This window comes from Amphibalanus amphitrite, unplaced genomic scaffold (assembly GCF_019059575.1).
Source record: "Amphibalanus amphitrite isolate SeventyFive unplaced genomic scaffold, NRLGWU_Aamphi_draft 000335F_arrow, whole genome shotgun sequence".
Lineage (NCBI taxonomy): Eukaryota > Metazoa > Arthropoda > Thecostraca > Balanomorpha > Balanidae > Amphibalanus > Amphibalanus amphitrite.
Genome location: NW_024881830.1, coordinates 440,302 through 466,113, shown reverse-complemented (window position 1 = coordinate 466,113; position 25,812 = coordinate 440,302). Strand labels below are relative to the sequence as shown.

General features: G+C 50.2%; 1 protein-coding gene across 2 annotated transcripts in view; it reads right to left on the bottom strand.

Annotated features, from left to right (window-relative positions):
• The window catches only part of LOC122388759 (dixin-like), a 31,511-nt gene extending 6,779 nt beyond the window's left edge, over positions 1-24,732 (bottom strand). The window contains exons 1-8 of one of the 2 annotated variants that reach the window (XM_043380134.1): positions 24,591-24,732; positions 21,029-21,161; positions 19,923-20,313; positions 19,161-19,278; positions 12,050-12,129; positions 11,638-11,800; positions 2,438-3,137; positions 1,685-2,144 (exon numbers count right to left, since the gene is read on the bottom strand). In XM_043380134.1, the coding sequence (XP_043236069.1) occupies positions 1,685-2,144; positions 2,438-3,137; positions 11,638-11,800; positions 12,050-12,129; positions 19,161-19,278; positions 19,923-20,313; positions 21,029-21,153 (2,037 nt within the window). In that variant the 5' untranslated portion in view covers positions 21,154-21,161; positions 24,591-24,732. The remainder of the gene's footprint in view (positions 1-1,684; positions 2,145-2,437; positions 3,138-11,637; positions 11,801-12,049; positions 12,130-19,160; positions 19,279-19,922; positions 20,314-21,028; positions 21,162-24,590) is intronic. The other variant, XM_043380135.1, reaches the window with a different exon arrangement.
• Positions 24,733-25,812: the final 1,080 nt, after the last annotated feature.

The following is a 25,812-nucleotide window of genomic DNA, read 5'->3' as shown; positions in this document are numbered from 1 at the left end:
ATTTCCATCCCATCTTCCTCCTCAAATTGGCAATAGGGCGACGAAGTCGTACGAACGGCGAATGGTGCTGCTAATGGTAAGGTCCGAAAACGACAATAATCTTCGGGGATAAGTTATTTAACCTTCCAGGCGGTGGGGGGGGGGGCATTTTTTTGCCCCCCCCCCCTTTAGTTTTTTCGATATATCTCGAGAACCGCTGCGCCGATCGTCACCAAACTTTCAGTACCCTCCCGGGAGCAGCTAGCGCACATGGTGACCAAAAATTTTTCCAAAGGCTATGATAGGTTGGCCGGTAATGACGTCAGAGTGACGTCATTTTTGCCATTTTCGACCCAAAAAAAGGTTTCGCGGGAAGAGCTGTCAGGCCTACAGCTTTAGAGATACAGAAAAATGTATCAGACATAAAAGGTGTGGAATTAAAAGGGCTACAAAACTGCTATTTCGGTTTTTCGAAGTTTTTGGATTTTGACCCCCAAAAATCAAAAAATAGATTTTTTGAATATAATAGCCGAAAAATCCAAAAAGTTTTTTGAATTTCGAAAAACCGGAATATATGTGATAGCCCCTACCGCCTTCTATCTACATACCAAATTTGAGATCGATACCTCTTTTTTGGCCAAGTTATAGCGAAAAAACTGTTCAAAATTGATGACGTCAAATTTTCAAACTCAATTTTTAGCAATTCTAGACCTCGTAGCGCAAAACAAAGACCACCATTAGACTCCCCGTGACGAGCTGCATCGAATCGATACCCATTTTATGCAAAAACATCAACTTTGAAATTTGACCTTTTTTGACCTGACCTTGACCTGACCTCCACCAGAAAGTGACCTAAACCGTACCTGATGGTCTTATAACCAACACCATTGAGTTGGAAATGAAAAACTGGCCATAAAACATGCATCGCATAACCTTAGTAAAGTTGGGCTCATGTGGTGACCCTTGGTGACCTTTGGTGACCTGACCTGTGACCTGACCTGGTATGACCAGTGACCTCTAATAGCAACATATGTACTAGACAACTGACGCCTTATCGCTGATTTTCGACAAAATGCGTTTTACTCGGTGTTATAGCGCTTTCCCTAGAAGCCCCGTGAACGGTGAAACATTTTATCTTTGACCTGACCTGTGACGTCATCGGTGACCCCGAGGTCAATGAAATTTGTTTTCCCTCGACAAATTTGACAGGGCTATCGAACGCCGTTTGAATTTTCCGGATCCGTCCAGTAGTTTCGGAGATACGGGGGGGGGGCAAAAAAGTGCCCCCCCCTCCACCGCGCGGAAGGTGGCTGGTAGGCCCACCGCCTGCCGGGTTAAAATATTCAGCTCATTACGCGACCAAAGACTCAGCAATATGAGTCCGTGCTAGGAAACTCAGGACCGAGATTAGCTCAGACAGCCGACTTACTAGATGGTAGAGCCTGACCATTGGCCGCCCTAGCAGAGCTCCTGCTTTGGATTTGGGAACTTGGTACCGGGATGTTGTGGAACTAAAACGTGCAGAGGGCAAAGAAACAGGGAGGGAGGGACGGAGAGAGAGAGGGAGAGAGAGGGAGAGAGAGAGAGGGAGAGAGAGAGAGAGAGAGAGAGAGAGAGAGAGAGAGAGAGAGAGAGAGAGAGAGAGAGAGAGAGAGAGAGAGAGAGAGAGAGAGAGAGAGAGAGAGAGACGGTGCTGGTTACGTACGCTCACCAGCTCCTGAAGAGCTACCAGCTGTCGGCGGGCGCGGCTCAGCTCGTGCAACAGCGCCTCGTAGCTGGGCGGCTCGTCAGTGGAGGACGGCCCGACCAGGGCCGGCGGCCGGGCCGACCAGCCGTCCGCCTGCACGGAGCGGCGCAGCGCCGAGTGGCGCCACAGCTGACCGGCCGCCGCGCCCGGCTCCGGGCGGCCCCAGTTCTCCGAGCGGCGCTGTGGGGTTCCCCGCAGCCACTCGGCCACTGCCTGCTCCCGGCTGCGGGCCATCGAGGTGGTGGGCGAGCCGTGACTGGAGGAGCCCTCCACCTCGCCGCGGCTGCCCAGACTGCGCTGCTCGGGCTCGTCGGCGGTCTGGCGCGTCCCGCTGCCCCCTCCGCCACTACCGCCGGCGCGACTGTCCGGCGTCTTGGGCAGCAGACGGCGGCCGCTCATACGGTGCGTCGTGTTGTACCTGCAACGCGATAAAATATCAACAAACCAGGACACGGGTGCAGCCTTAAAACAAACTATAGACTTGTTGATAATACATAATCATGAATAAGAAGAAACAAACAGCTTCGCCTCTTGGCATGCCGATGCGCCCTGAAGAAGCTGTTTTAGTTCTTCTCCGTTAAAAATGTAGAGACGGCAAGACATGTCGTACTGAAAGAGGCTTTTGGAGAACGCAAATTTTAGGAGCTTTCATCGGAAGCACGAGTCAATAAAATATCACGTAATGCCACGACCTGCGGGGCCGGAGCTAACCTGAACTCGCCGCTGGTGTTCGGTGAGCTGGTGCCCGTGCTGTGCGCCGTGTTCTCCCAGCAGTCGAGCGCCGCCGGGCGCACCCCGTGCCGCGGCAGGCTGCTAAACCCATCCACTATAGTGCGGCGCTGTCGGCCGGCCGGCTCTGCCGTCAGCGATGCCGGCCCGTCACCCTCCTGGACCGGCGACGGCCGGCCGCGCGGCACGTCGTAGATGCGCTCACCGGTCGGCGTGCGCTCGCTGGGCCGGCTGGCGAAGCTGCTGCTGCGGGGGAGATTCTCATACAGTGGCGGGCCCGGCAGGTCCCACTGGCGCCGCCCGCGCCGCTCCGGACGCTCCGACGTCGCCGTCGGCTCCTCGTCGCCATCGATGCAGGTCTCGTCGCCATCCTCGGCGGCGACGCTGCCCCACTGGTGGCCGGCCACGCTGGGGAACCGGCGCAGCGGTGCCACGCTCAGGCCGCCCTCCAGCAGGTGGCCGATCGACTTGCGGTTGCCGGGTACGTTCAGGTTGGGTGTGGCGCTGCTGCTGCTGGCGGGTGCTGGTCGCCGAGCGGTGGGCGTGCTGGTGCTGCTGCTGGTGCCGGTCGTGTTGGTGGTGGTGTTGGTGGTGGTGGTTGCGGCTGGGGTGGACGTCTGCTGGTCGGATGGCGGGTCGGCGGTGTCCTGAGACGACGACCACGATGTACCGCCCGGCGCAGCTGGAGAGAGGAACCAATGTCAATACTTTTTGCCCGATCAATGAACGTTTGGCTAAATGTGGCCAATAGGGTGTCATTTATGCATTAGCCACAAATTCCACGGTCCACACCCTTTCATCGTACTGAGCTGAGACTGGTACGTCTAACTGAATTGTTGCTGAATAAAATAGTTGCATGAGCCAATGAAACGTTCGTATAACGTGATCCTATGTGCTACGTCCAAGTTAAATATTTCATTTTATTATTCATTTAATGAAGTATCACTTATTTATTTTTGTTTGGAGTTAGCAAATAGTTTGAATATACGTTGCCGTTCAAACATCATGCTAAACACTTTAAAACTCGGTGTTTTTTCTGGCTGCCGGCTTCGATCGCTCTGCGGTCACGCTGCCTACAAATTATGGAAAAAATCGACACCTCCGTGATTCAAATAATCCAATCTGATAATTATTTCCGCTACACGGCCTTCTGAGCGTCCCGCCGTTCTTGGCGCTCGAGTGAGCGCACCGACTCGGGACTCCCATGACCAGGGCTGGAACACGAACATGACCAGTGGCGTGTAAACACGATATGGGATCGTAGGTACCGGGATACATTCTCAGTTCACGGAATCTCAAAATGTTGGAATTTCTTTTTCTATTCACTTCTACCCCAACAGGCCATTGTTGCCCAATTATTGGGTATGTTCCCTCTCCTTCTTCACTAGGTTACGGCTGTTGCGGGAGTCTATTTATATCCCGAAGGAGGCACGTCCGGGGGGCGGGCGGCACTGGGATCGAGCCCGGGTCCTTCCGAACCAAGAACTAACCCTACCGCCGCCTCTCCAAGATTGTCTTCCGATGCTCCCTTGTGTCTCACAGTTCACTGCACTCAGCACCGGCTTCTGATCACGGTATACGTATTTACTGGACATTGGTCACTGGTCACGGGTCAGCTCAATATGCACTACGGGTCACCCCAGTGATCGCTGACTGCTGACTACCGTACTGGTCACGGTTATATGGATCAGCTCGGCCAGTCAGCTCTGCCTGTGTCATAGGTCAGTCTGAATTTCTCGGCCGCCGGCCACGGGTATACGAGTCAGCTCGACCACAGGCTATTTAGGCATCCACTCTGACCACTGGTACGGATCAGCTCGATCACGGGTCAGCTCCGGTCACCGCACACGGGTCAGCTCTTTACTCACCGACCACCTGACCGCTGGCGGGGCGGGGTCGTCTCTCGTTGGCCACCATCTCCCCCGCGGCACCGTCCCGTCGGACACGACACTGCCTGCAGCCACAGCACTCAGCACCCACTGGCGGCGACCGGCCCCCGCGGTCCGCACTCCCGGAACGGACCGCAGCGCCAGATGATTGCCTTGTGGCGCCACTAATCACCGTAACGGAGCGGAGACGACGCCACCGCCGCGGCCGCTGCTGTACCGACTATGGAGACGGCGGTGTGACCGACCGACTGGGAGAGGGAGCAGCATGAGCAGAGGGAGCGACTGGGTGAAGACGGAGAGGGCAGTGGCTTCTGGGAAGGAATGATAGGATATTGCGGAACAGGCTGAGGAGATGAAAGACAGTGATAACTTTAGTCAATAGCATAGGTGGGCAAGTCCGTTAAATCGCTAATCCGTTAATTAACGGAACTAAATTTTGGGTTAACGATTAACGGACCCGCTAATTTTTTCCACGTGTAACGGACCGTTTTAGTTCCGTTACTTTTCGGCTCCGTTAATCGTTAAAATTTAGTCCGTTAATCCGTTAATCGTTACTTTTATTTCGAAGCAAAAACTTTACTGTAAAGTTACTGGTGTGTATGAAACCTTCATGCGGCGAAGTTTTTCCTTTCTGGCTGCGAACACAAGAACACAAGTTACTTGAGTGCGCCTCTTGAGCTGTTTGTGTGCGCCTCATCTCTGGTATTCAGTGTGTTGCGGCAATATACGTTGCAAATTGTGATGCACACGCCTGTCATTGGAACGCTGCCTGGCTGAGAGGCGGAGAGAAAGGGTAGAGCTGTTTGTCAGGCGAGCTGAATCGTCATTCGTCGGTAACACAGGTTGAAATCGGTCGCAACTCGCATCACACATATCATCACCATGTACAATGTACATATTATATTTATAAATAGGTATGTATATCTTTATCCATGCCGTCACCGAGCAGGCGCAATTGTTGGCAGGTCTTCGAGAGCAAAACCGCGCTACGACAAGTGAGTGGCGCCTAGCCGTTAGCGTAGGTTGGTCGAGTTGTCCTCAGAAAAATGCACAAGCATTTTCATATTGTTTATTACCGTGTAAACTGTTAACGATTAACGGACTAAAGTAACTTCCGTTACTTTTGTTGTGAATTAACGGATTATCGTTTAACGGAACTAACTTTTTAGTTAACGGATTAACGATTAACGAAACTAACTTTTTGATTAACGATGCCACCTATGGTCAATAGCCATTATTCACCGGTGCTGAGAAGCCGTCATATTTTTCACAATTCACAACCATTTCTGAGAGATGGTCATTGTAAGTATGTATTGGTACCGGCGCCGACTCAGAGTGATCAGATATAGAGGCACTCTCGAATCCCTATTCCGAGGGACTATCACTTCCCGTCTAAGTAACGTCACATCCCACTGCTGCGTGACACCCACCCCTTTACTGGTAAGAGGCACACCCCTTTACTTAGCGATCGTCGCATCTCAGAATGTACCGAGCGGCCACCATACTCCGACTTAGAGCGACCGTCGTACGTCGGCACCGAGTGACCGCTATGAAGCGCCGGCGCGGCGGGCGCGCGGCAGCTGGGAGTGCGGGCAGACGGGCGGCCGAACGGCGGGCGTCCAAACGACGCGGTGGCCGGTCAGCGTCTGCCCACTCGGACACCTGTCACCCGCTCCCACGCCGTCACGTCGGTCACACGGTACGACACTCCTCCCCTCTCTCCGTTCCTCCCTACTCTGTCTACTGTCGCGACCGACAGACGCGCTATGCGAGATCAACTCCGACTGGTAAAGCAGTGGAATGGGACGCCTGAAAAACTTCCGGGTTTATGTATATGTGTGAATGAAAACAGTTAATTTTTTTCTCGGTACAGAATGACAAAATACTTTGACAAGATACCTTCAGCATACGTCTAAGTAGCTATAAATAGAAGCAAAGAAAGGGGTGCCAATACGGTTGGGGTACTACACCTTTTTGCATTTGAATTCAACCATTGGCCATAACTGTTTGAGGAGCCATTTCGACAATCGGCATTGAGCACAACTATTCCGGCGTCGTGTGCTTCATTTCAGCCATTCGACAAAACAGATTGAACACTGAAATGAGCGATCTGCAAAACAGTTTGACACTTCACCATGACTTCGGCAATGAGCGAGACTCCTCGGCATTTGGTGATATCCCTTCAGCAATGTTTAAAACAGAATAAATGGATATCTGGGATAGTTTTTTTTTCAAATGGACTTAACACACATCGACCATTCAACACTTGAGCATGAACATTTAGGGCATTTCTAAGCAATAAGTCAGCCGTTCGTTATAATTTCTTTATAAATGGAACAGTACCTACGTAATTGTCATTTGTCAGTCAAGCTTATATGCAATGCGGCACAGATTAAGTATATCGATTGACAAGTGTTGCTGAGCGTTTAGGAAGGGATATTCATATTAAATACATTACATATTTAATATATCATGAATATTTAATTCAAGGCCTTCCTAAACGCTCAGCAACATTAAATGCAATACGTTTATCTAACCGGCGAGCGATACCAATCAATGCAGCCGACATATTTTGATTTGGACTTTGGTTTAAAATTGCCTACGACGTCATTTTGGTCAGCAAGAAAAAAAAAACAATGTGTTCCCTTCGCGTTTTTTTTTTTTTTTGCTTGCAATGTGTTACCTACAACACACAGCTGAATTCAATATGTTCAATGAATTCATTGAAGTCATTTCCATCAATGCACCATACCATTACAACCTAGCACGCCTACGTTGGTCAATGGGCACTTTTCAAAAACTTCAATTAATTCGCCTATTCAAAGACGAACTCTCTATCGGCGCATCCGGAATAAACAAACTGTCCTCATGGCGGAACCTGACGGACACTGTGCACATCTGTCATGACGGTCGCCTTGGCATCCAGGAACTCTCTCATGAGGGCAAGGTTTCGCCAATTTATGAGGCCTATCTCATTTCGAGCCCCAGGGCAATACCGTTCACCTGACTTAGAATGAGCGCAAGGTGTTGTTTACATGTTTGGTGTGGGACTTACGCCCAAAGAAACATGGTGACTTCCCGGCCTCAGCCGAACCATACGCTGAGTGTGCAGGCTGAGGCCGGTCTCGTCCAGTGAACACTTACCGGCCGCCCGGTGTGCTTGTTCCATCATCCACTCGGTTATATGAGGGAAATGGCAAGGATTGGGCCCCATGAGCTGCTCCATGCCCCCTGCGGCCGCCAGTGCACGCGATTAATTGTTTCGATCATTGCTGATCTGTTTTTCTGAATGCTGAAATATGCATAGACGGTTTTGGCCAATCATGAATTCCCGGCTGCTCAATGACGAATAGTTTCGACCATTGACGATTTGTTTTGCACAATGTTGAACCATTCGCTCAATGTCGAGTTGTAGAGGAGGAACGCCGAATACTTTTGCACAATGGTGATTCTTTGTGACCAACCGCCCATTTGTAGCGCCATCTATATGGCGAATGTGTACAAATGTTTTGCCCAATGGTCAAAAGCTAACGCAAAAAGGTGTACTGGGACGCTTAAACATTTCTAGAGCGACTGGGCCATTAAAGCTCAGAGTTGCAGTACGCAGTTGGGGACTGAGTTGGTGCTTATTATGGTATTTAGGCATTAGAGCAATTAGCCCAATTAGGGTGCCCGACACCAGCAAGTTGGGCGTATGTACCTACCAGTTACCACTTTCCAATCAGCACGCGCGGGGGTCACTCTACCACTCGCTCGTTAGCCGCCTTAACCCTCGCCCGTAAACGGTGTTTTGCCAACTTCGCCCATGCAGGGGGGGGGGGTGGTGCGACCCCCCCTGGCGTTTGAAAATGGAGCGTCGTAGAGCTTAGCGGAAAAGACCAACGGATTGCTCTCAACGAGATCTCGCGATTGGTGGTATATTTTTTGGTCCTAGGTCAATGTTTGACCTACTTATGACCGGTCAAAGGTCAAATTTTCGGAAAAATCTAACTTTTTCAGATTTCCGCGCCGATTGCGGCAAAACGGTAAGAGATATCGACTTGAAACCTTCACTATCGTGATCCTTGATCAATTCTCTATCGTTTGGTGTGTATTTCGATGTCATAACTCTAAAAATGATGCGTTGGGAGCATCGGAAGTCTGCAAGGTCATTTCTGCATTGGGTCACGTCAGGCGTGTGACGTCACTGACCTGACCCTGACCCAAAATGAACTACAAGAAACAACCGACGATGCCTGAAATGGATAGCAAATTCGAATTCAGGGCATCAAAATACCCCGAAAAGGCATACAAGTGCAAGAAGTCATTACAGGTCAACCGAGGTCACTGACCTTACCTTGACCTTTAGTAACCTTCAAAATGTCAACGGACATTGTGCCAATGTCAAATCAGCCAGTTGTGATTCTAAAACAATCCATCAGTGTGTCAGGTCAGTCGGCATTTATACCAATGTGAAGCAATCTCCAATTTAGCGTAAATCTGGCCGGAGGTTGTTCCCTTTATGACGTCATACCTCCGTGACCTGACATGACCTTGACAAAAAAAAATACCAAAAGTTGCGCAAAGGATGCCCCATAGGGTACTGAAAATTTGAGCAGGCTATCTGAAACGGTTCGGCGTGTAGCTAAGAAAAACCTCAGGGGGGTGCACCAACCCCCCCCCCCTACATGGGCGAGGGATAAAACGCGTTCGACGGTGTATTTAATTCAAACGTTGTTAATAAAATGAACGCTTTAATTAAATGAATAAGTGTGTTTTCGACCACAGGGAAAATTATGTTCCAGCTGTTGAAAAAGTTGTTAGAAGTGGTTTTAAAAGAACAGGCGCGGCTACGCCCCAGAATAAGGACCTTATTTTTTGTGATTATTTTCCCTGGTTTCAATTTTCATGTCAGTAAGGAACTTCACCGTTTACAAATTCAACAACCCGATCATGCCTCATCCTTTTCAAAAGTTATAGTTGTAATTTGTATGCATTAATGCCGTTTAATACCGTTCACGAGAAAACTACACGAGAAAAACAGTGCTTTCGGTCATGCGTCGTTATGTAGGTATGCACACTAACACGTCTGTGAAGCAAAAACATGAGCATTTTTCTGTCTCTGTCATCCGTGACCATGGGCGTCGAAACCGGGGGGGGGGGACGGGGGGACGCGTCCCCCCCAGTCGAGGAATCCGGGGGGGACGTCCCCCGCAAAAATATCCCCATGAATGATTTAAAAAGTGACCTACGACATTCGTGTATTGTTGTTTTGGGATGAAATTGCGGATACCTACTCGTATACAAATTGAATCTGCAAATTGCTGACACTGTACCCTTGCTTACAGGGCTGCGGAGTAGATGATTTTGGTAACTCCGACTCCGGCTTAAAAAAAAAAAAACGCTCGGAGTCCCCACTCCATCTCCGACCACGGCATCCCTCGGCCCGCATCGGAGTGAAAAAAAAACATGTGATGTGATGCTTTTGTCTCTTTGAACGTTTCTTGGCACATTAAAAGATAGCATTGCCTACGAGGTGCAGCTCTGGACTGTCCGTCCCCGGTCCTCGATAGGGAGCCAAAGCTCCAGTTGTAGGGGCGACCATATCCAACAAGGGCTGAAGATCTGTCCCAAAGTCTCAGAGTGCACTAGGACAACAGCTTGCAGAGACCACACATTTTACATAGGATATTCGTAATAGTCAAGACCTTCAGCTCACTCTCAAACGGCCCTCTTCCCGTTCGAGGCCATCCGACAGCAGAAGGTCTCACCATGGCCTTTGAACGCTTGATGCTTGAGGGTGAGAGGACCTCGTCCTGGTCTGAGAGAGCCCAGGAGGACGTAATGCTCAGTATGCCCCTACATTGATCTTACCATGACCCCTACAATCACCACAGCCAACAGAATCTCCAGCTCTTATTCGACCCATCCTCGGGGATGACGTTGACTCTGACTTCAGAGTTGAAGCCTGTTACGATTTTGGTGACTCCAACTCCGTATCCGACCAAACCCGTCGACTACGACCGAAGTCGACTCCGACCCCGCAGTCCTGCAGCTACACTGCACAGAAGTTGGAAAAAAGCTGTACCTATGGTTGACAGTGGTTTACAGAGGTGACCACACGATTTTTTAGAGGCAGGGCTGCTGGACTTGGTGACCAGACCCTAACTGTCCTGGTATCAAACTTATTACGCGGGATGCAAAATTTATGCGTTTTGGGACTGTTTTGCCAAGAGTTTTTGCCAATTTTCGCGGCGCGCCGCCAATTCATGCACAAGTAGAAAAGAGTGTGACTAATAACGCCTCCACGCGAGAACATGAGAACATGTGTATTGTGTATGCGTTACAAGTAGTGCATAGGCCTGAAATTGTACGGTAAACTAACTAATTTTTGGGTTTTTAGTCAGCCAATCCGTCCCCCCAGTCAAAAATCCGTGGCGACGCCCCTGCCCGTGACTGCACTACACCAGCTTATAGCCTGACCCACAACACACAATGAGCAAGCATCTAATCAACAAGTTTTTCGTGAACCGTCTGAATTTTAAATTATACCAAAGCGACGGAAGTTAACCGTCTCAAACGTTAACGTCAAACGTCTATGAGAATGTTGATCGGTTCCTTGGATTCAGATACAGATAACCAGTGAGACAACTCTTTTTATCGTAGGTATAAATTGAAAAAAAATGCATGAAGTTAAGACTAATTTTTGACAACAGCGCATTGACAAGTTATCAGTCCTTCAAGTAAGTTCCTTATCAGCACCTGAGTTAAGTTAATGGAAGCATAGAACATAACTGCGTTGTCAATCAACCGTCGAGAAACAGCTTATGGTTTTCCGTGGGCAAGCAATTCGGTGAAATCACCCAAAGTCTTGATAATGTCGCTCGTTGTCATTGTCGAGCGGCCTCCACGTCCCTGTGAGGCGGTGGCTCACCTTCCCGGGGCCTGGAGGGATCGCTCACCATGCTCAGCAGCTTCGCACTCCACCACCTCCCTTCTGAGAGGGTGGCTCACTCTCGGGCCGTGCAGGGATCGCTCGCCGTGCTCAGCAGCCTCCAACGTCTCCCTTTGGCCTGTGGAACGGTGGCTCACCCTCCCGGGCCGTCGCTCGTCGTGAGTCCCTCACCTTACCTGCCCGCCCGGCGGCGCCACTGTCGTACGGTGAGGTGCGAACTACACACGCCCTCCCGTGTCCAAACCCCTCCACAATAACCTGTCCGCTAGGTGGCGCCACTGTCGTGGTGAGGTGCGCACCTCCTCCCGTACCCACCTCCCCACCATACCTGCCCGTTCGGTGAAACTCTAATACCTCACCTGTCCGCTCTGTGGCGCCACTGTCGTACGGCGAGGTGCGCACGCTCTGCGGTTTGTAGTGGGCGGCCAGCGCCAAAATCAGACGCATCACCGCCTTCAGATTGCCCTCGATCACCTCCTTGCTGCTCACGTGATGCATACGAATCCGCTTGGTCGCCATGAACTGCGGGAGGGTGGACCGGTTAGTGATGCAGATATGTCGGGAACGGGAACGCCTATCAGTGCTCGCCTATCTTATAATGAATTGAGTGATCGAGCCACATTTGGGAATCAGCGTTGCTTCAAACATCTGGCAGCGCCAATGCAGCCCAAGCGACACATTTCTCCACAAATCAAAATTGTAAAAGTTTGTAAAAGCTCCAGCCTCTACCCATGGGAAAATCCACCGTAGGGGTTTTAGACGTTATCTCACCTGAAGTACGCGCTCGACGTTTTCTCGCATCATCTGCGCCGTCTCCGGCAGCCGATAGACGCCGGCAATCTTCTCACCAGCTGCCGAAAAAGCGGGACTTTGTCAAACTTTGCCATTCGCGCTATACTGGTAAACATGCATTCCAACAAGTTGTAAATTTCCTTTTCAAAGCGTAAAAGACACAAATATAAAGACACGAATGAATATAGGTAATTGCGTTGCACCGTCTGCGAATAACTGAGGCTGGATGTACATAATTAATAGTTTTGGCTATTTAATTGAGTATCATATCATAAAATATTAAATACCGACACAGTACAGGTAGTTATGAACTACTTTAAAAATCAATTTGTGTCGGATTTTATTGTGATCTGATTACGTCGATTTCAACTGTGACTAAAACGAGTTGCTTTTATGAATCGACTCTCCATGTATAAATATCTACAGGGAGATGGTTTCATCTCAGGCCATTGAAATATGCACGGCGCTATATTCGTAGGTGTAACGGAATCCGGAATCATCAGCATCCGGGGATTAAACGTTCAACGCGTTTTGAGACAGGGACTGTCCTTACGTTTTAAGTGGTCTTGTGAGAATGTCGCATTTGTTGTTTGTCATTCTCATTTGTATAGTGCAAACGAAAAACTTTGCCTGGTTCGAATAGTTTTTTTTTTCAAGGGCGCACACAAGGGGGGGGCACACGGGCCCGTGCCCCCCCCCCATTCGAGTTGGGGGGCCCAGCTCGAAGGAATAGGGGCCCATTTGAGGCGGCCGAAGGCCGCCTCAAATGGGCCTCTAACTAATCCTTAGACCACCGAAGACCGTGTACAAAGGGCCCTCAGATGGTCTCAAAAGGCCCTCAGATGGCCTCGAAGGGCCCTCAGATGGCCTCGAAGGGCCCTCAGATGACCTCAAAGGGCCCTCAGTTAGCGTCATAGGACCCTCATCTGGTGTCAAAGGGCCCTTAGATGGTGTCAAAGGGCCCTCAGATGGCCTCGAAGGGCCCCAGATGGCCTTAAGGGGCCCTCAGATGACCTCAAATGGCTCTCAGATGGATGGCCTTAAAGGGCCCTCAGATGACCTCAAAGGGCCCTCAGCTAACGTCAAACGGACGTCAGAAGGCCTTAAGGGCCTACATCGGCGGCTCTGAGAGTCCCCACACCGACGCCTCTGAGGGCCACGTACCAGTGACTCTGAGGGCCTCTTACCAGCCTCTGAGTGTCCTTGCCAGCCTATGAAGGGCCACTTTCCACTTGCAGGCCATTTCGCAGGGCCACACACATGCCAATGATGGCCCCACCAGTGTCTCTAAACCCTGAGACCCCGCAACGGCGCCTGTGAGGACCCAACACCAGCGCATCTGACGGCCTTTCACTGGCACCTCTGAGCGCGCCACACACCGGTGACTCTGAGGAGCTCGCTCGCTTCGCTCGCTCGTAAAATACCATGTATGTACATTAGGCATTAGTGTACATCAGGCACACTCCTCGGGCATAAATGATCCTTTTACGTGCCAATTTTCCACATTTTCTCATGCAAAGGCCGTTTTAAAGAGACCCGTCTGCCAGTGAGACTGGACCCACCGTGCCTCCCTCCTCCCATCGAAAGGTCCTGGATACATCCTTGCCTGCGCTGACCCTGGGCCCCCGGGTGACTCGCGGGCCCGGGGTCAAGTGACCAGCAGGTGACCCCCTCTTGGGCGAAAGTCTGGGTACGTGTCCGACATGCATCGTACATAGTCCTGTTGATTTGATTCATCGGTTAAACATTAAATATAAGTTATAAGCTGGATCTCTAGTCTGTAATCCCGCATCGTATCAGATCAGATATAATGACATTTCATGTCGATGTGCCTAAAAGATATGCGAATATACGTGAAAAAGGAGTGCTGCTCCCGCTCCTACACATCCGGGTCAAACAGTGACCGGCCCCTGCTTCTAGCCACCCGGGGCCGGTCGGCCGGCCGGCAGTCAGTCGCTGCCCGTGGCTGATTTCTGAGGGACTTGCAAAAATGTTTATTAATGAAATGTTTTACGTAATAAATTAGTTGATTAGATATATGTACCGGCTCTGAGTCGCATTTGAGAAAAAAACATGCTAGCGTAAAAATATATATGTTTTGAAAATTAAGCTGGTACCGAAATAATAGTTTTACCATGCATTGACAAACCAATTGCTCAAGCTTCAAACCAACCGAAATATAACCCCGTGGCCCGTATTTTTTTTCGGGGGGGGGGGGGCCCTTCGGCATGGGGGGCCCAGTTCGAAGGTCGTGCCCCCCCCATTCAAAAATCCTGTGTGCGCGCCTGTTTTTTTTTGACAGTGGGTCGTCTTAATGTTTGTTATGTTTGAATGTAGGATAAGTTACCTTTTTATTATAGGTGCACTGATAAACATTTGGTCCATTTTTTTATGGAATATAAATTGTCAATGACCTAACATACCAAACTGATTCAGACCATGAATGTGTGCGTCTAGTCAAGTCAGTGTCTGACGGCCAAGTGTTGTGGTCGATAAGTCAAACAGGTGTCTGCTGGTGCCTCTGGAGTCTGCCGGCCGTCTTCCCGTGCCGTGTGCCGGTTCTCACCGACCGGCGGTGACGCTCCGGGCCGGGTCACGCCACAGACGCCTCGCCGGCGGCCACTGCGCCGCCACTGCCGCCAAACAATGGCCCGCGCCACCGCCGCCGCCGCCGCCGCCGTCCCAACGTCCCAACAGGTGGCTGGCGGCGGCGGCGCGGGCCGGCTGAACGGGCGGGGGAGACTCAGCCGCCGCGCCGCGCCGGGCTGCCGCCGGCACCTCCCACGGTCGGACGCCGTTTCCGCGCCGCTGGCACCGTTTCCGGTCCCACAGACAAGTGGCCGGCGCCTCAGGGAACTTCTCCCAGCCGTGAAAAGCTTCTGTCCGTGCCTGGCACCTATAAACCGGGCTGAGCAATGCATAACTGCAGAGCCAACGCAACGTCGACAAAGCCAGTTCGTCTTACAGGTGCTCTTTAGGTAATTGAAAGCTGCCAGTGCCTATGGTATTCACAGTAGGTAAACGCAGGATAGAACGTGGCAACGAAAAACGACCCTTTCAGACCGACTGGAGCCGTAACTGACCCGTCTCCAGAAAACGACTTAGCATCATGTCCTGACCGAGCCTGCATCTCGGGAAAGGTTAGCGACCTTCCCATCAGGCCTGCGATCTCTCCCAAGGACAGACGGAGACACTGCCGGATTTCTTGCGACCGCCAGCCTCCCGGTACCTGAGCCCGACCGACCGGCGCACAGCATGGCGCCGATACAGCTGGCGGCACGGACGCGCGCTGAAGCGTGGGACCCCACCGGCCCGGATCCGCGAACTCAGCAGCGCCAAAACCACGGCAGACCGAGCGCAACGCGCCACCGAAGGCGTCCGGCTCGGGCCACTGGTGACTGCTACTCGGGCAGCGCGTCACCCACTGCAGTGAGTCAGGCTGAGTCAGGCTGGAGCAAGTCAAGCACAGCCGTGCATGCATGTACGGCATGGCCGAATAAGGCACAGGTATCAAGTACTAAGCTAAGCGTGTGTTTTGGAGGGTTGGGCGATGAGCATGGATGCGTACTGCATGCTGCTTTTTTAGAAACGATTTCCTACAATTTAGTCAAATGCATCGCAATTCAGTTATGCATAGACAACTTACTGGAAATCCCAGCTAAATTTTGACCACACTGTGTGTATGAGGTCCGAGTCCGACCAGCCCACAGACCTGGCACCTGTGCTGTCCCCATTCCCTGGACGAGAACAACAAAGACGACTCAGCGGCTGCCTTTATGATGCCGGCCACGGCGATTGAACGGTCACCACAGCCACCGCCCCCTCCCCCGCCCCACCGCCTCCTGACTCACGGGTCACCGGCCAGAGGTCGCCACTCTGGGAACCAAGGGCGGTCCGCCCTCCGTCCCGACCGCCGATAATGGTCGATCTATCCCACATTTAGCGGCAATTAAGGCCGCGATAATATGGACGCCTGTCGATTTCTGTGCTGGGGCAGAGCCGATCGGGAGGCGACTACGTCCAAGGCCGGCGGCTTCTGATCGCCTTGGTGCCTGACCGGCTGTGTGGGGTGGATCGAGCTGGGTTCCCATGGGCAGCCGCGGAAGCTCCGGTGGCTGAACCGGGAGCAGAGGAGGCCGGGTGTCAGACATCCCTGCTATGCTACGTTTCTTTCTGCTCCGTTTTGCCTTCTATCCATTTTTTTGTTTGATTTTACTCGGTTTTAGGTACCAATATTGTCTAGCTCTCTCGCGTCATCCGACATCAGTTGGCGATACCAACTAATGACAACTAATGACACCATGCAACTCCACAAAGACAAGGCACGGCACCGTGCCCTATACAGTTGATGCGCTCCTGAGCGGGCTTTCTGAGTAGAGCCGTACCAATTGGTAACTCATCCAACACAGCATAGTTCCGGGTGATCCCTCCAATAGATCAACACGTCCGTTGTTATCCCCTCCAATGGACTAGCACGTGCCCCTTTCATTGAAGCGACAGGTGAAATCTACAATATTGACCAATGACCAGCACATGACACTTCCCGTTCCCATGTACCAGCACGTGGACTTTCAAATAGACCAGCACGAATCCCATCTATAAAGGACTGACAGGTGAATCATCTATTGGATTGGACCGACAGGTAGACCCGAGCCAAACTCCCCCAATCTCGAATACCGCCTCTTTTGTCGAGATATCTGACGGCCATACGGCAGCCATCGATACCACCTGCCAGCAAACGGTCGGCTTATCGGGACAGCGTGGCAATGGTGGGCCAAACCCGCCGGACACAGCGTCACAAATCGTCCATTGGTAGCCGTTTTTCGGGCCGGCCTTCACATAGCCGCGCCGGCCGAACGCATTCCGTCGGCAGGCCGCCGCGGTGGGAGGGGGGGGGGGGATGGGGAGGGGCGGGGTTGATGGTCGGTGGGACGCCGGGGAACGCGCCGGGAGCGAACCAGCCGCGATCGCCGCCACAGACACAGCCGGCCAATAACAAGACAGAAGTCAGACGCCGGTGTGGAGGTTCAGATGCCAATGCCGAGCAGACGCCGGCGTGTGTATTAACCCGCGCCCCACTGGGGTCTGCGTATAACACGCCCTACTGGGGGGGCTATTCATAGCCCCCCCCCCCTCCTAACTCCGAAACTACTGGGCCGATCGTCAAAATTCAAACGGCGTCTGATAACCCCGGAAAAACTGTCGAGCGAAACCTAATTTCATTGACCTCGAGGTCACCGATGACGTCACAGGTCAGGTCAAAGTAAAAATTATTAGCATTTTGGCTTGTTCACGTTTTGGGCTCTGGCCGCCGTCTTACAAGTCAGATCAGGCTCATTTTTGGTTCACACACTCGTGAACAGATGCTCTAGATACCCTGAGGGTACCAAACTTGTACTTTGATTTTCAGGTCAAGGTCAGGTCATCACAGGTCACGAAAATATTATAGCATGCGTCGGTCACGTGACACATGTTTTATGGTCCATTTAGGCCAAAGATTTCGAATTTGATGTCGTCTGTGTCATTCGAGGTCATTTTGAGTCGAATTTAGCTTAGGTCAGGTCACTTTCAGGTCAAAAAAGGTCAAATTTTGAAGTTATAATTTTTCAACAGAAAAGGTGTCTATTGGATGCAGTTTGAGCTCAGAAACATGATGGTGCTATTTATATTGGCGTACGATGTCAAATACGTGGTGAAAAATTGATTTGAAAAATTAATAATTGTGATTTTTTTGCAATAATGCGTATAACTTGGCCATTTTTGAAGATATTTAGCTAAAACTTGCTAGAGTTAGTCATAATAACGCGTTCTATCACACGTATTCCGGTTTTTTTTCGAAAAGTCAAAAACTTTTTGAAAAAAATGTAAAAACGTAAATTTTGAATTTTATTATATAAAATTTTCAAAATTTTAAAATTTCGAAAATCCGAGATAGCAGTTTGATAGCGCAGTCTATTCTGAGTCCTCTCATGCAAAGAAATTGGATCTAGCTTAAAAACTGAGCCCTTGGGAGCGATTGCCGTGGTTCAATGTTTTGCGTCGAAATTGGCCGAACATGACGTCACTCTGACGTCATTTCCGGCCGACCTATGGTAGCTACGAAGTTCAAATTTTGACACAAGGTGTCAAATTGATGTAGCCGAATGTGCTGAAAGTTTGGCGTCGATACGTCAAGCGATTTGGAAGTTATTGCAGAAAAACGGGAGGGGGGCTATAAATAGCCCCCCCCAGTGGGGCGCGGGTTAAGGTATTTGGGCACCTGGAGCCAACAGACAGACGGACAGATGTCAGGGTATAACAGACCAGACGCGGCGATAAAAGCTGAAATATGTAGGCAGGCATGAAAATAGGGTAGGCAAGGGTTTGAAATAACATCATAACAAATTCAAACGAGAGGGATAGAGAGAGAGAGAGAGAGAGAGAGAGAGAGAGAGAGAGAGAGAGAGAGAGAGAGAGAGAGAGAGAGAGAGAGAGAAAGAGAGAGAGAGAGAGAGAGAGAGAGAGAGAGAGAGAGAGAGAGAGAGAGAGAGAGAGAGAGAGAGAGAGAGAGAGAGAGAGAGAGAGAGAGAGAGAGAGAGAGAGAGGAAGACATGGGATGGAGCGCAAGAAGGGCGACCCAATGGTATGAAATGAGTAATTCGTTATATATCACGTCCCCGCCATGCCCGCCATCACCTCCCCGCCGAGTGCTATGATATTTCACGGCGCTATATCCGTATCCGATTTGTCCCATGCCGGTGACGTCCGCTTGGCTGACTACCGTGACGGACCGGTCTCCGGTAAATGTGAAAATGTCGCGCACTGTGAGACATTTTCGACAGAGGTTCGCTGGGGAGACTTTCATCGCGTCATGAGCCGCTAGTTCGCAATAGAGAGAGAAAGAGAGAAAGACAAGAGCAGCGAGCGAGAGAGGATAGTGAGAAAGGAGAGACATCGAGAAAGAAAGTGATACAGAAGTCAGAAAGACAGAAAAGGCATTGGACAAACGATCAAACTCTACATGATAAAAGTCATAACTAAACGATAATCCTGAGCCATCCAAGCAAAAAGAGACCGATGATAGGAAGATAGAAAGTAGCGCGGTACTCACAGACGATCTCGATCAGATCGGCGAGCACCACCCCGGAGTGCAGGTCGGCTCGCAGGTCCGTCACCAGCTTGTAGCCTTCCTTCTTGCGCAGCTGAGAGTTGACCCAGGCCACATACGCCTGGAGAAGGGGACAATAAGCCAGTTAGAGGAGTTGTGAGCATTGAGGGATGGTTCTGTAGTGAAGGATGAACCGGTGAAGACTGTCCAATGGTAGGAGATGATTGATGAATCAGTAAAGGATTGTTCGGTGGTGAGATAAGAACCAGTCACGACTGACCAGTAGTGGGAGATGAACCAGTCACAACTGCCAAAGTGAGAAAAAATGTAGATATACACGTAATACGGACCAATAATACGGACTAATAACAATAAATTACCGTGAAACGGTAATGCAAACTGCGTATAAGACAAAGACGGTCACACATATAATTGTTTACTAGGGATTAAGAGGGCATCGACGTCTGGGTCGTCAGTTCGAGCCTTGCATGGTTTACAGACTGGTGCAATTGGGTACGGGTCAGGAAGCGTGCAACGGCCAAAATCCGCCGGAAACAGCCATGAAATGAACAATGCAACTGGGACGAAAGGGTATCATGTGGAACGTATAGAAGCATACTTATTATGAATGGCGAGCACACGGAGGCGCCACAATGGCTCGTGGAGAGGCTACGCCGATCTACATAGAGAGAGGTCAGGACAGAGACCCGTGGCCGGAGCTAGGTTTCATCGTTGTATAGGAGTCCGGTGTATTTGTGCAATTACCTGCAGCTGCTGGGTCCACTCCATCCAGCTGGACGATCCGGCCTCTGTCCGCGACCCATCGCCGGTGCTGGAAGCCACAGACGTGTCCAGGGGGCTGGCGGCCGGCCCGGAGCCCTCCACCTGCGTGGCCTGCGAGGTCATGGCGCGCACGCGGCCGCTGGGCGGCGGCACGTAGGGCGGCGGTCGGGGCTGCGTCGGTCGCAGCACGGAGCGCGCGCCGGCCGGCTGCGTGCTGGTGGTGGTGGAGGCCGTGGTGGCCGGGGTGGGGTAGGTAGAGTGCGGCGGGATCGTCTGGTCAGCCATCGGCGGCGCCGGGTGGCTGGGCGCCCGATGGGGAGCGCTGCCCGGCGCCGGCGGCCGCGGCTCCTCGGCCTCCCTCAGCGCCGCATTCCTGAGACAAAAACAACGACACCAATACATCAGGCCCATGGTGCGTCTGACAGCCCCGGTGCCCGCCCGGCCTGCCGGCACCAGGCGTTTAGCCGGGCGTAACAGAATGACAGCGCGCGCGTTATTAAATCAAACGATGAAAAGGGAGGGCCTAATGTGACAAAACGCTTACTGCGGCTAGCTATCGAACTTGTTTGCGTTGTGCAAAACAATTCATTCCGAGGTTTCCGTCCTGCAGGCAAACATTTACCATCCCATGCATTTCAATTAGAATTGGTGAATAGTTATAAATATTTTACACACGAAGTTGACTCAACTATCCTATACCTATAATCGTTTTGATAGGAAAACTGCTCTGGGCTGACATTGCCTCAACAAAGAGGTCACAGTTTAGGTACAGTCCACAGCAGAAGTAATGTGCGGTTTTAGTCATGGGTACGTTCTGCTTCTGAAGCTTAGGAACGATTAGCCAGACTATAATGAAACTTTGAAGGTAGCTTACATGTATCGTCACCCTTGCAGCTGCAACTTTATTGACGTCTCCTTGACGATTACTCCGCATTTAAAAAATCGCCTGCAGTCAAAGCCATCTGTTGATATTGGTAAAACCGCACATTACTTAAGCGGTGGGCTGTACCTACGGGTCATTTGGGTCAGGGTCATGAAATTTATAGGGGAGGGGTAAAATTGCGTCGTGAAAATGTAGGTACGTTTACCTGTTGTGGTTTTCCACTTCTTTTTCTGCCTTCTTCTTTGCGTTGCTTCGGAAATTTTTGTTGTTAAGCTCTTGTTGTTTTTCTTGTTTTAATGCTTTCCTGGCAGTGATTTTCCATTTAAACATCACGGTAGCTGTAAAACAAATGCATATTATTTCAGGTCTCTGACGATTAAAATGCACAGACAATTTAAGAGTTCTAAAAGTTATTTGCTCAAACGGCACAGACTGCAACACGGCACAAAATCGGAGCGAATGAGAGCTAGGCAGCTAAGCAATAGGTTAGGAAAAATGCACTCAAAAACAAATGCCTAAGTTAAGCTGATGCTCAGATATCTGGTCGATCCGCTTTACTTTTTCTTTTTACATGTTTTAATTAAAAGTAAATATTGTATTAAACTGTCTGTTTTAGGCCCCAGGGTTTGAAATCATGTACGAACTACGAAGTGCACCGCCTTCGCCCGTCCGCTAATGCGTCGTGAGTCCACCGTCGCCTGCTGCCGTTTCAGACGATCCACTGACACCCAAGTCACCTTCTCGGCAGTACCCCTGTCACCCGAGCTCCCGTCTCGACCGTTTCGTCTGCGCTACCGTCCCGGCGGCTCAACCGTCTCCCGATCTCCCGTCCCGGCGGGTCCGCCTCTGTCGCCCGAGCTCCCACCCAGTCGTGTCCGCCACTGTCGCTCGAGCTCTCGTCCCTGCGGGTCAGCCAGTCCCGGGCTCCCGTCTCGCCGGTTCAAGCGCCTCCCGAGCTCCCGTCTCGCCGCTCTGTCTGCGGGCGTCGGTGCGTAGCGCCTGATGGCCTGCGCCCGCCATCAGCCGACCGCCGTCTCCGGCCGGCGTGGCTGCGGGCCGGGCTGGGCCGTCTCGGGCGGACCAATCACCTCACCCTCGGTAATCGGCGGCCCGGCAGGTGCGTGGGCAGCCACCGGAGGCGGGCGGTGTTTTGGGGCGGGTGGCGGTGGTACGTGACGCTGTCATGAGCAATTAGCAGGTGCAGCCGAAGGAAAGTAGCTAGCTTGTCTTCTTCCTCTAAAGGAAGTGCGTTAGTCAGTTAGTTATGATAGTTAGCGCACTGTGCTTTTAAATATCGTAGTTTTCGAATTCAGTTCACCTATAGAGTTACGTGTTGTTTCAATGTTCGACGAATGTAAATTTCACCTGCACGGTTGGTGCTTCAGATTACGTCTATCGGTCATCTCTCGAGAGATGTGCGTGATGGAAGGCACACAGACCAAGAACAAGGTAAACCGCAGGCATTGTAAACAATGAGATAGCCAGAAATGCATTTGGATACACCATGATGGATGCATAGGGAGAGATAAGTTAGCAACAAGCGTCAAGCAGTACTCAGCAGCACCAAAGCAATAAACAAGTTCAGTTGAATTGAAAACCGTATCAGAGGAAAGCACGAAACCTAACTCATGTGAAAAGAAGCCGATATTCATCGGACTCAATGCAACAAGGTTGGAAAGAAACGATACTTGAATGATTGACTTTTGCCATAGAATGTCGCGTATTTTCAATATGTGTGACCTAAGGTTAGGTCAATTTTGCAACCTCTCCATGATAAGTAAATGGGATAAAATGAAACGTACTTTTTACGAATACCATTCTAAGCGCGTCGACATCGTCTAAGAGGTTAATGTTTAATATTTAATCGGTAAATTGGACCCATGATCCAGCCTTAAAACCTCCGAGGGCATTTTAGGTCATGAAAGTTAACTATCAGTTTTACGACAATGACTTTTGATAGAGACATTGTATAGAGCGTAAAAACACATACGGATCGACTGCGATAGTGGACGTAACATGACCTTTTCCGGTCTGGTCATGACCTCCCTCGTGCTTTGGTCAATTTTTTAGTTGCCTTTATTAAAGGTCAAATTATAGGTGATTCAGTGCATCTCGACGAGAAGAACACGGTGCCGATAAATTCAACGACATAAAAGCTTAATCCCAACTTTGGACGGTACTTTGTGACGGTAATGAATTTATGAAAGCTTTAGGTACGAGTATACCAGTATGCGGCAATTCATTGCATACAATAAAAACCTTAACCCTAGAACGCCTAGGGGGGGTTGTATCAACCCCCCCCCCCTGAGGTTTTTTCGAAGTGCACGCTAAACGGCTTGTCGTAGCGGGCTGAAATTTTCAATACCCTCTGGGGCAACCTTTGCGCATCTTTTGCCGAAAAAAAATTGATCGGGTCATGTCAGGTCACGGAGTTATGACGTCATAAGAGGTACAGTCTCCGGCCGACAGTTACCAAACGTGTGCGCCGAATCCCTAGGTTTTCTGCCGGTGATACCCACATTGTTTGATGGATCATGATGAAACTTTTCATGCATGTGGGGGCAAGCATTGGCTATCGTGTGGTGCAAGAAAATTGACCGGGTCAGGTCAGGTCACGGAGCTATGACGTCACAAGAGGAACAGCGTCCGGTACTATTTTTGAAAAGCGCCCGAACCACTATTTTTCTAATTCTTGTCACCTCAATGGGAATATGCAGCAATATTAGCTTCTATAGGGAGCAAATGGACCTCCCAAATCCAAAAATACAATCAGATTTCAAAAATTTAAATTTTTGATTTTTCGAATTTCTGCCGCCGACTGTGACCTTGCCGACTTCCGGCGCTCCCAACGCGCCATTTTTAGAGCTAGGGAAACGAAATACATACCAAACGATAGAGAATTGATCAAGGAACACGATAGTGAAGGTTTCAAGTCGATATCTCCCACCGTTTTGCCGCAATCGTTGCGCAAAGTTGAAAAAGTTTGATTTTTTCCGAAAATTTGACCTTTGACCGGTCATAAGTAGGTCAAATGTTGACCTAGGACCAAAAAATATACCACCAATCGCGAGATCTCGTTGAGAGCAATCCGTTGGTTTTTTCCGCTAAGCTCTACGACCTTCCGTTTCGAAACGCCAGGGGGGGGGTCGTAACAACCCCCCCCCCCCTGGTCGTTCGTGTTATGAGAAATGGCCTGGTCGTGCGAGGGTTAAAATGGCGCTCTGCTGCCTTAATTTTTTTCAGTGAGGATGAGCGGGGTGATTGTCTGGGATCTGAGGCAACGTGGACATTTTAGGCCCACGAACCAGATTTAATTGTCTTTTTACCTTTAATTTGACCACATTTTGGGAAGGATGTGATTGATCGGTTTTACGGTTAAACGATTAAATCGACCGTTTTCAGGAGGGCCTTCTGTCGGATTTAGTGGATCAGTTAACTATAGGCCCCTTTTGCTATTCCCGTAGATAGTGAGGACTAAGAAACTCTAGCCGGGTCCGGAACTCTCACGCTGTTCCAACCGACTTGGCAGTGACAAGGCCATGTGCCCTTTGTTGGGAGTTTCGCCCGGATGGCTGGTTTAAAACGCAAATAACTTGCTCCTTTTTCAGACTGCTCACAGAATCCTAGTGAGATGAAATTTACGGCCTTTATCGTGGCGCAATCGGAAAGAAATATAACTCATGACCGCTCCCTCTCCACGTTAGCTTATACCTGCCGCCCGGGCAGTAAAGCTGAACAGGTCACTGATGTCACGGAGTCAGACTCACCTGCGGGTCACACCCACGCTACCGCTGGGGAGGTCGGACAACAGCAGAGGAGCACGCTCACACGATCACCACACCACCGGCCTCAGTCCGCCGCTCGCCGCTCGCTCTCCACCGCTCGCACGTCGCCGGTCGCCGCGGCACTGCGCACAGGTGCGTCCCGACATACCCTGCGTCCCGACCGCACTGAACCACTCGAGTGGACCAGGCCAGCGCCATCTACCGGCACGAACCGCAGACTACCGCCGAGGGGCCCGGCCGGAGCGCTATTTTCCAAAAAGGTGTATGACCCGAGCGATTTTGGTCGATAGTAGCCGTCAATAAACGATTCGATAAAGGTTGGAAGCAAGGTAGAAAGCGCATTTGACCTGTATGTAATGCCTGGCGTGAACGGATTGCACGATGCACCTTGCACGCGCCAATGACGAAACGTTGCATGGGATAGCTACCGATAAAACTGTGCAGTGTGGGTGACATATTCAAGTTTGTCGATTAATCCAGCGGAAACAGATATGTGTCGTATATGTTTTACGCTGTAATACATTCATGGGGTCAGTACAGCGATAGCATGAGCGATAAACGATAAACGATAATTATCGCTGTTAAATTATCGTTATCGTTATATTATCGATATATTAACGATTATCGGTTATCGTTATCGTTTATGGCTAAATTTTCAAAATTATCGCTCATCCACTTATCGCAAGTTACAAAAATTATGAACGATAAACGATAAAATGTAAAACGGGATGATGGACAAATGGAAGACGATCGACAGTGTATGCCGCGGCGCCGCGCGACAGTATGTGTGCGCAACCTGTTGTCATCCGTTAAGTGTATAGATCTGCAAATAAACTTTAAGTACACTTATCTTATATCCAAGCTGTATTTCTTATCGCTTTTGTTATAGATGTTAAAAAACAATAATTGTTATCGTTGTATGAGAAAAAAACACTTTTAAATGGCCTCCTTACAATGAAATACCGAAAGATGAAATAATGAAATAATTATTGATGATTTCGACCACAGGTCATTATCAGTGTTTTTAGTTAGTGTTAGTGTTTTTTCTCATAGAACTTATACCTATGCCTTACATACAGCAAGTGCTTCAACAAGTAAACTTTATTGTTATCGTTGTATTGTTTATCGTTTCGTTATCGCTGTTAAAACAATTATCGTTATCGTTTTATCGTTTATCGTTTCGTTATCGCTGTTAAAAACAATT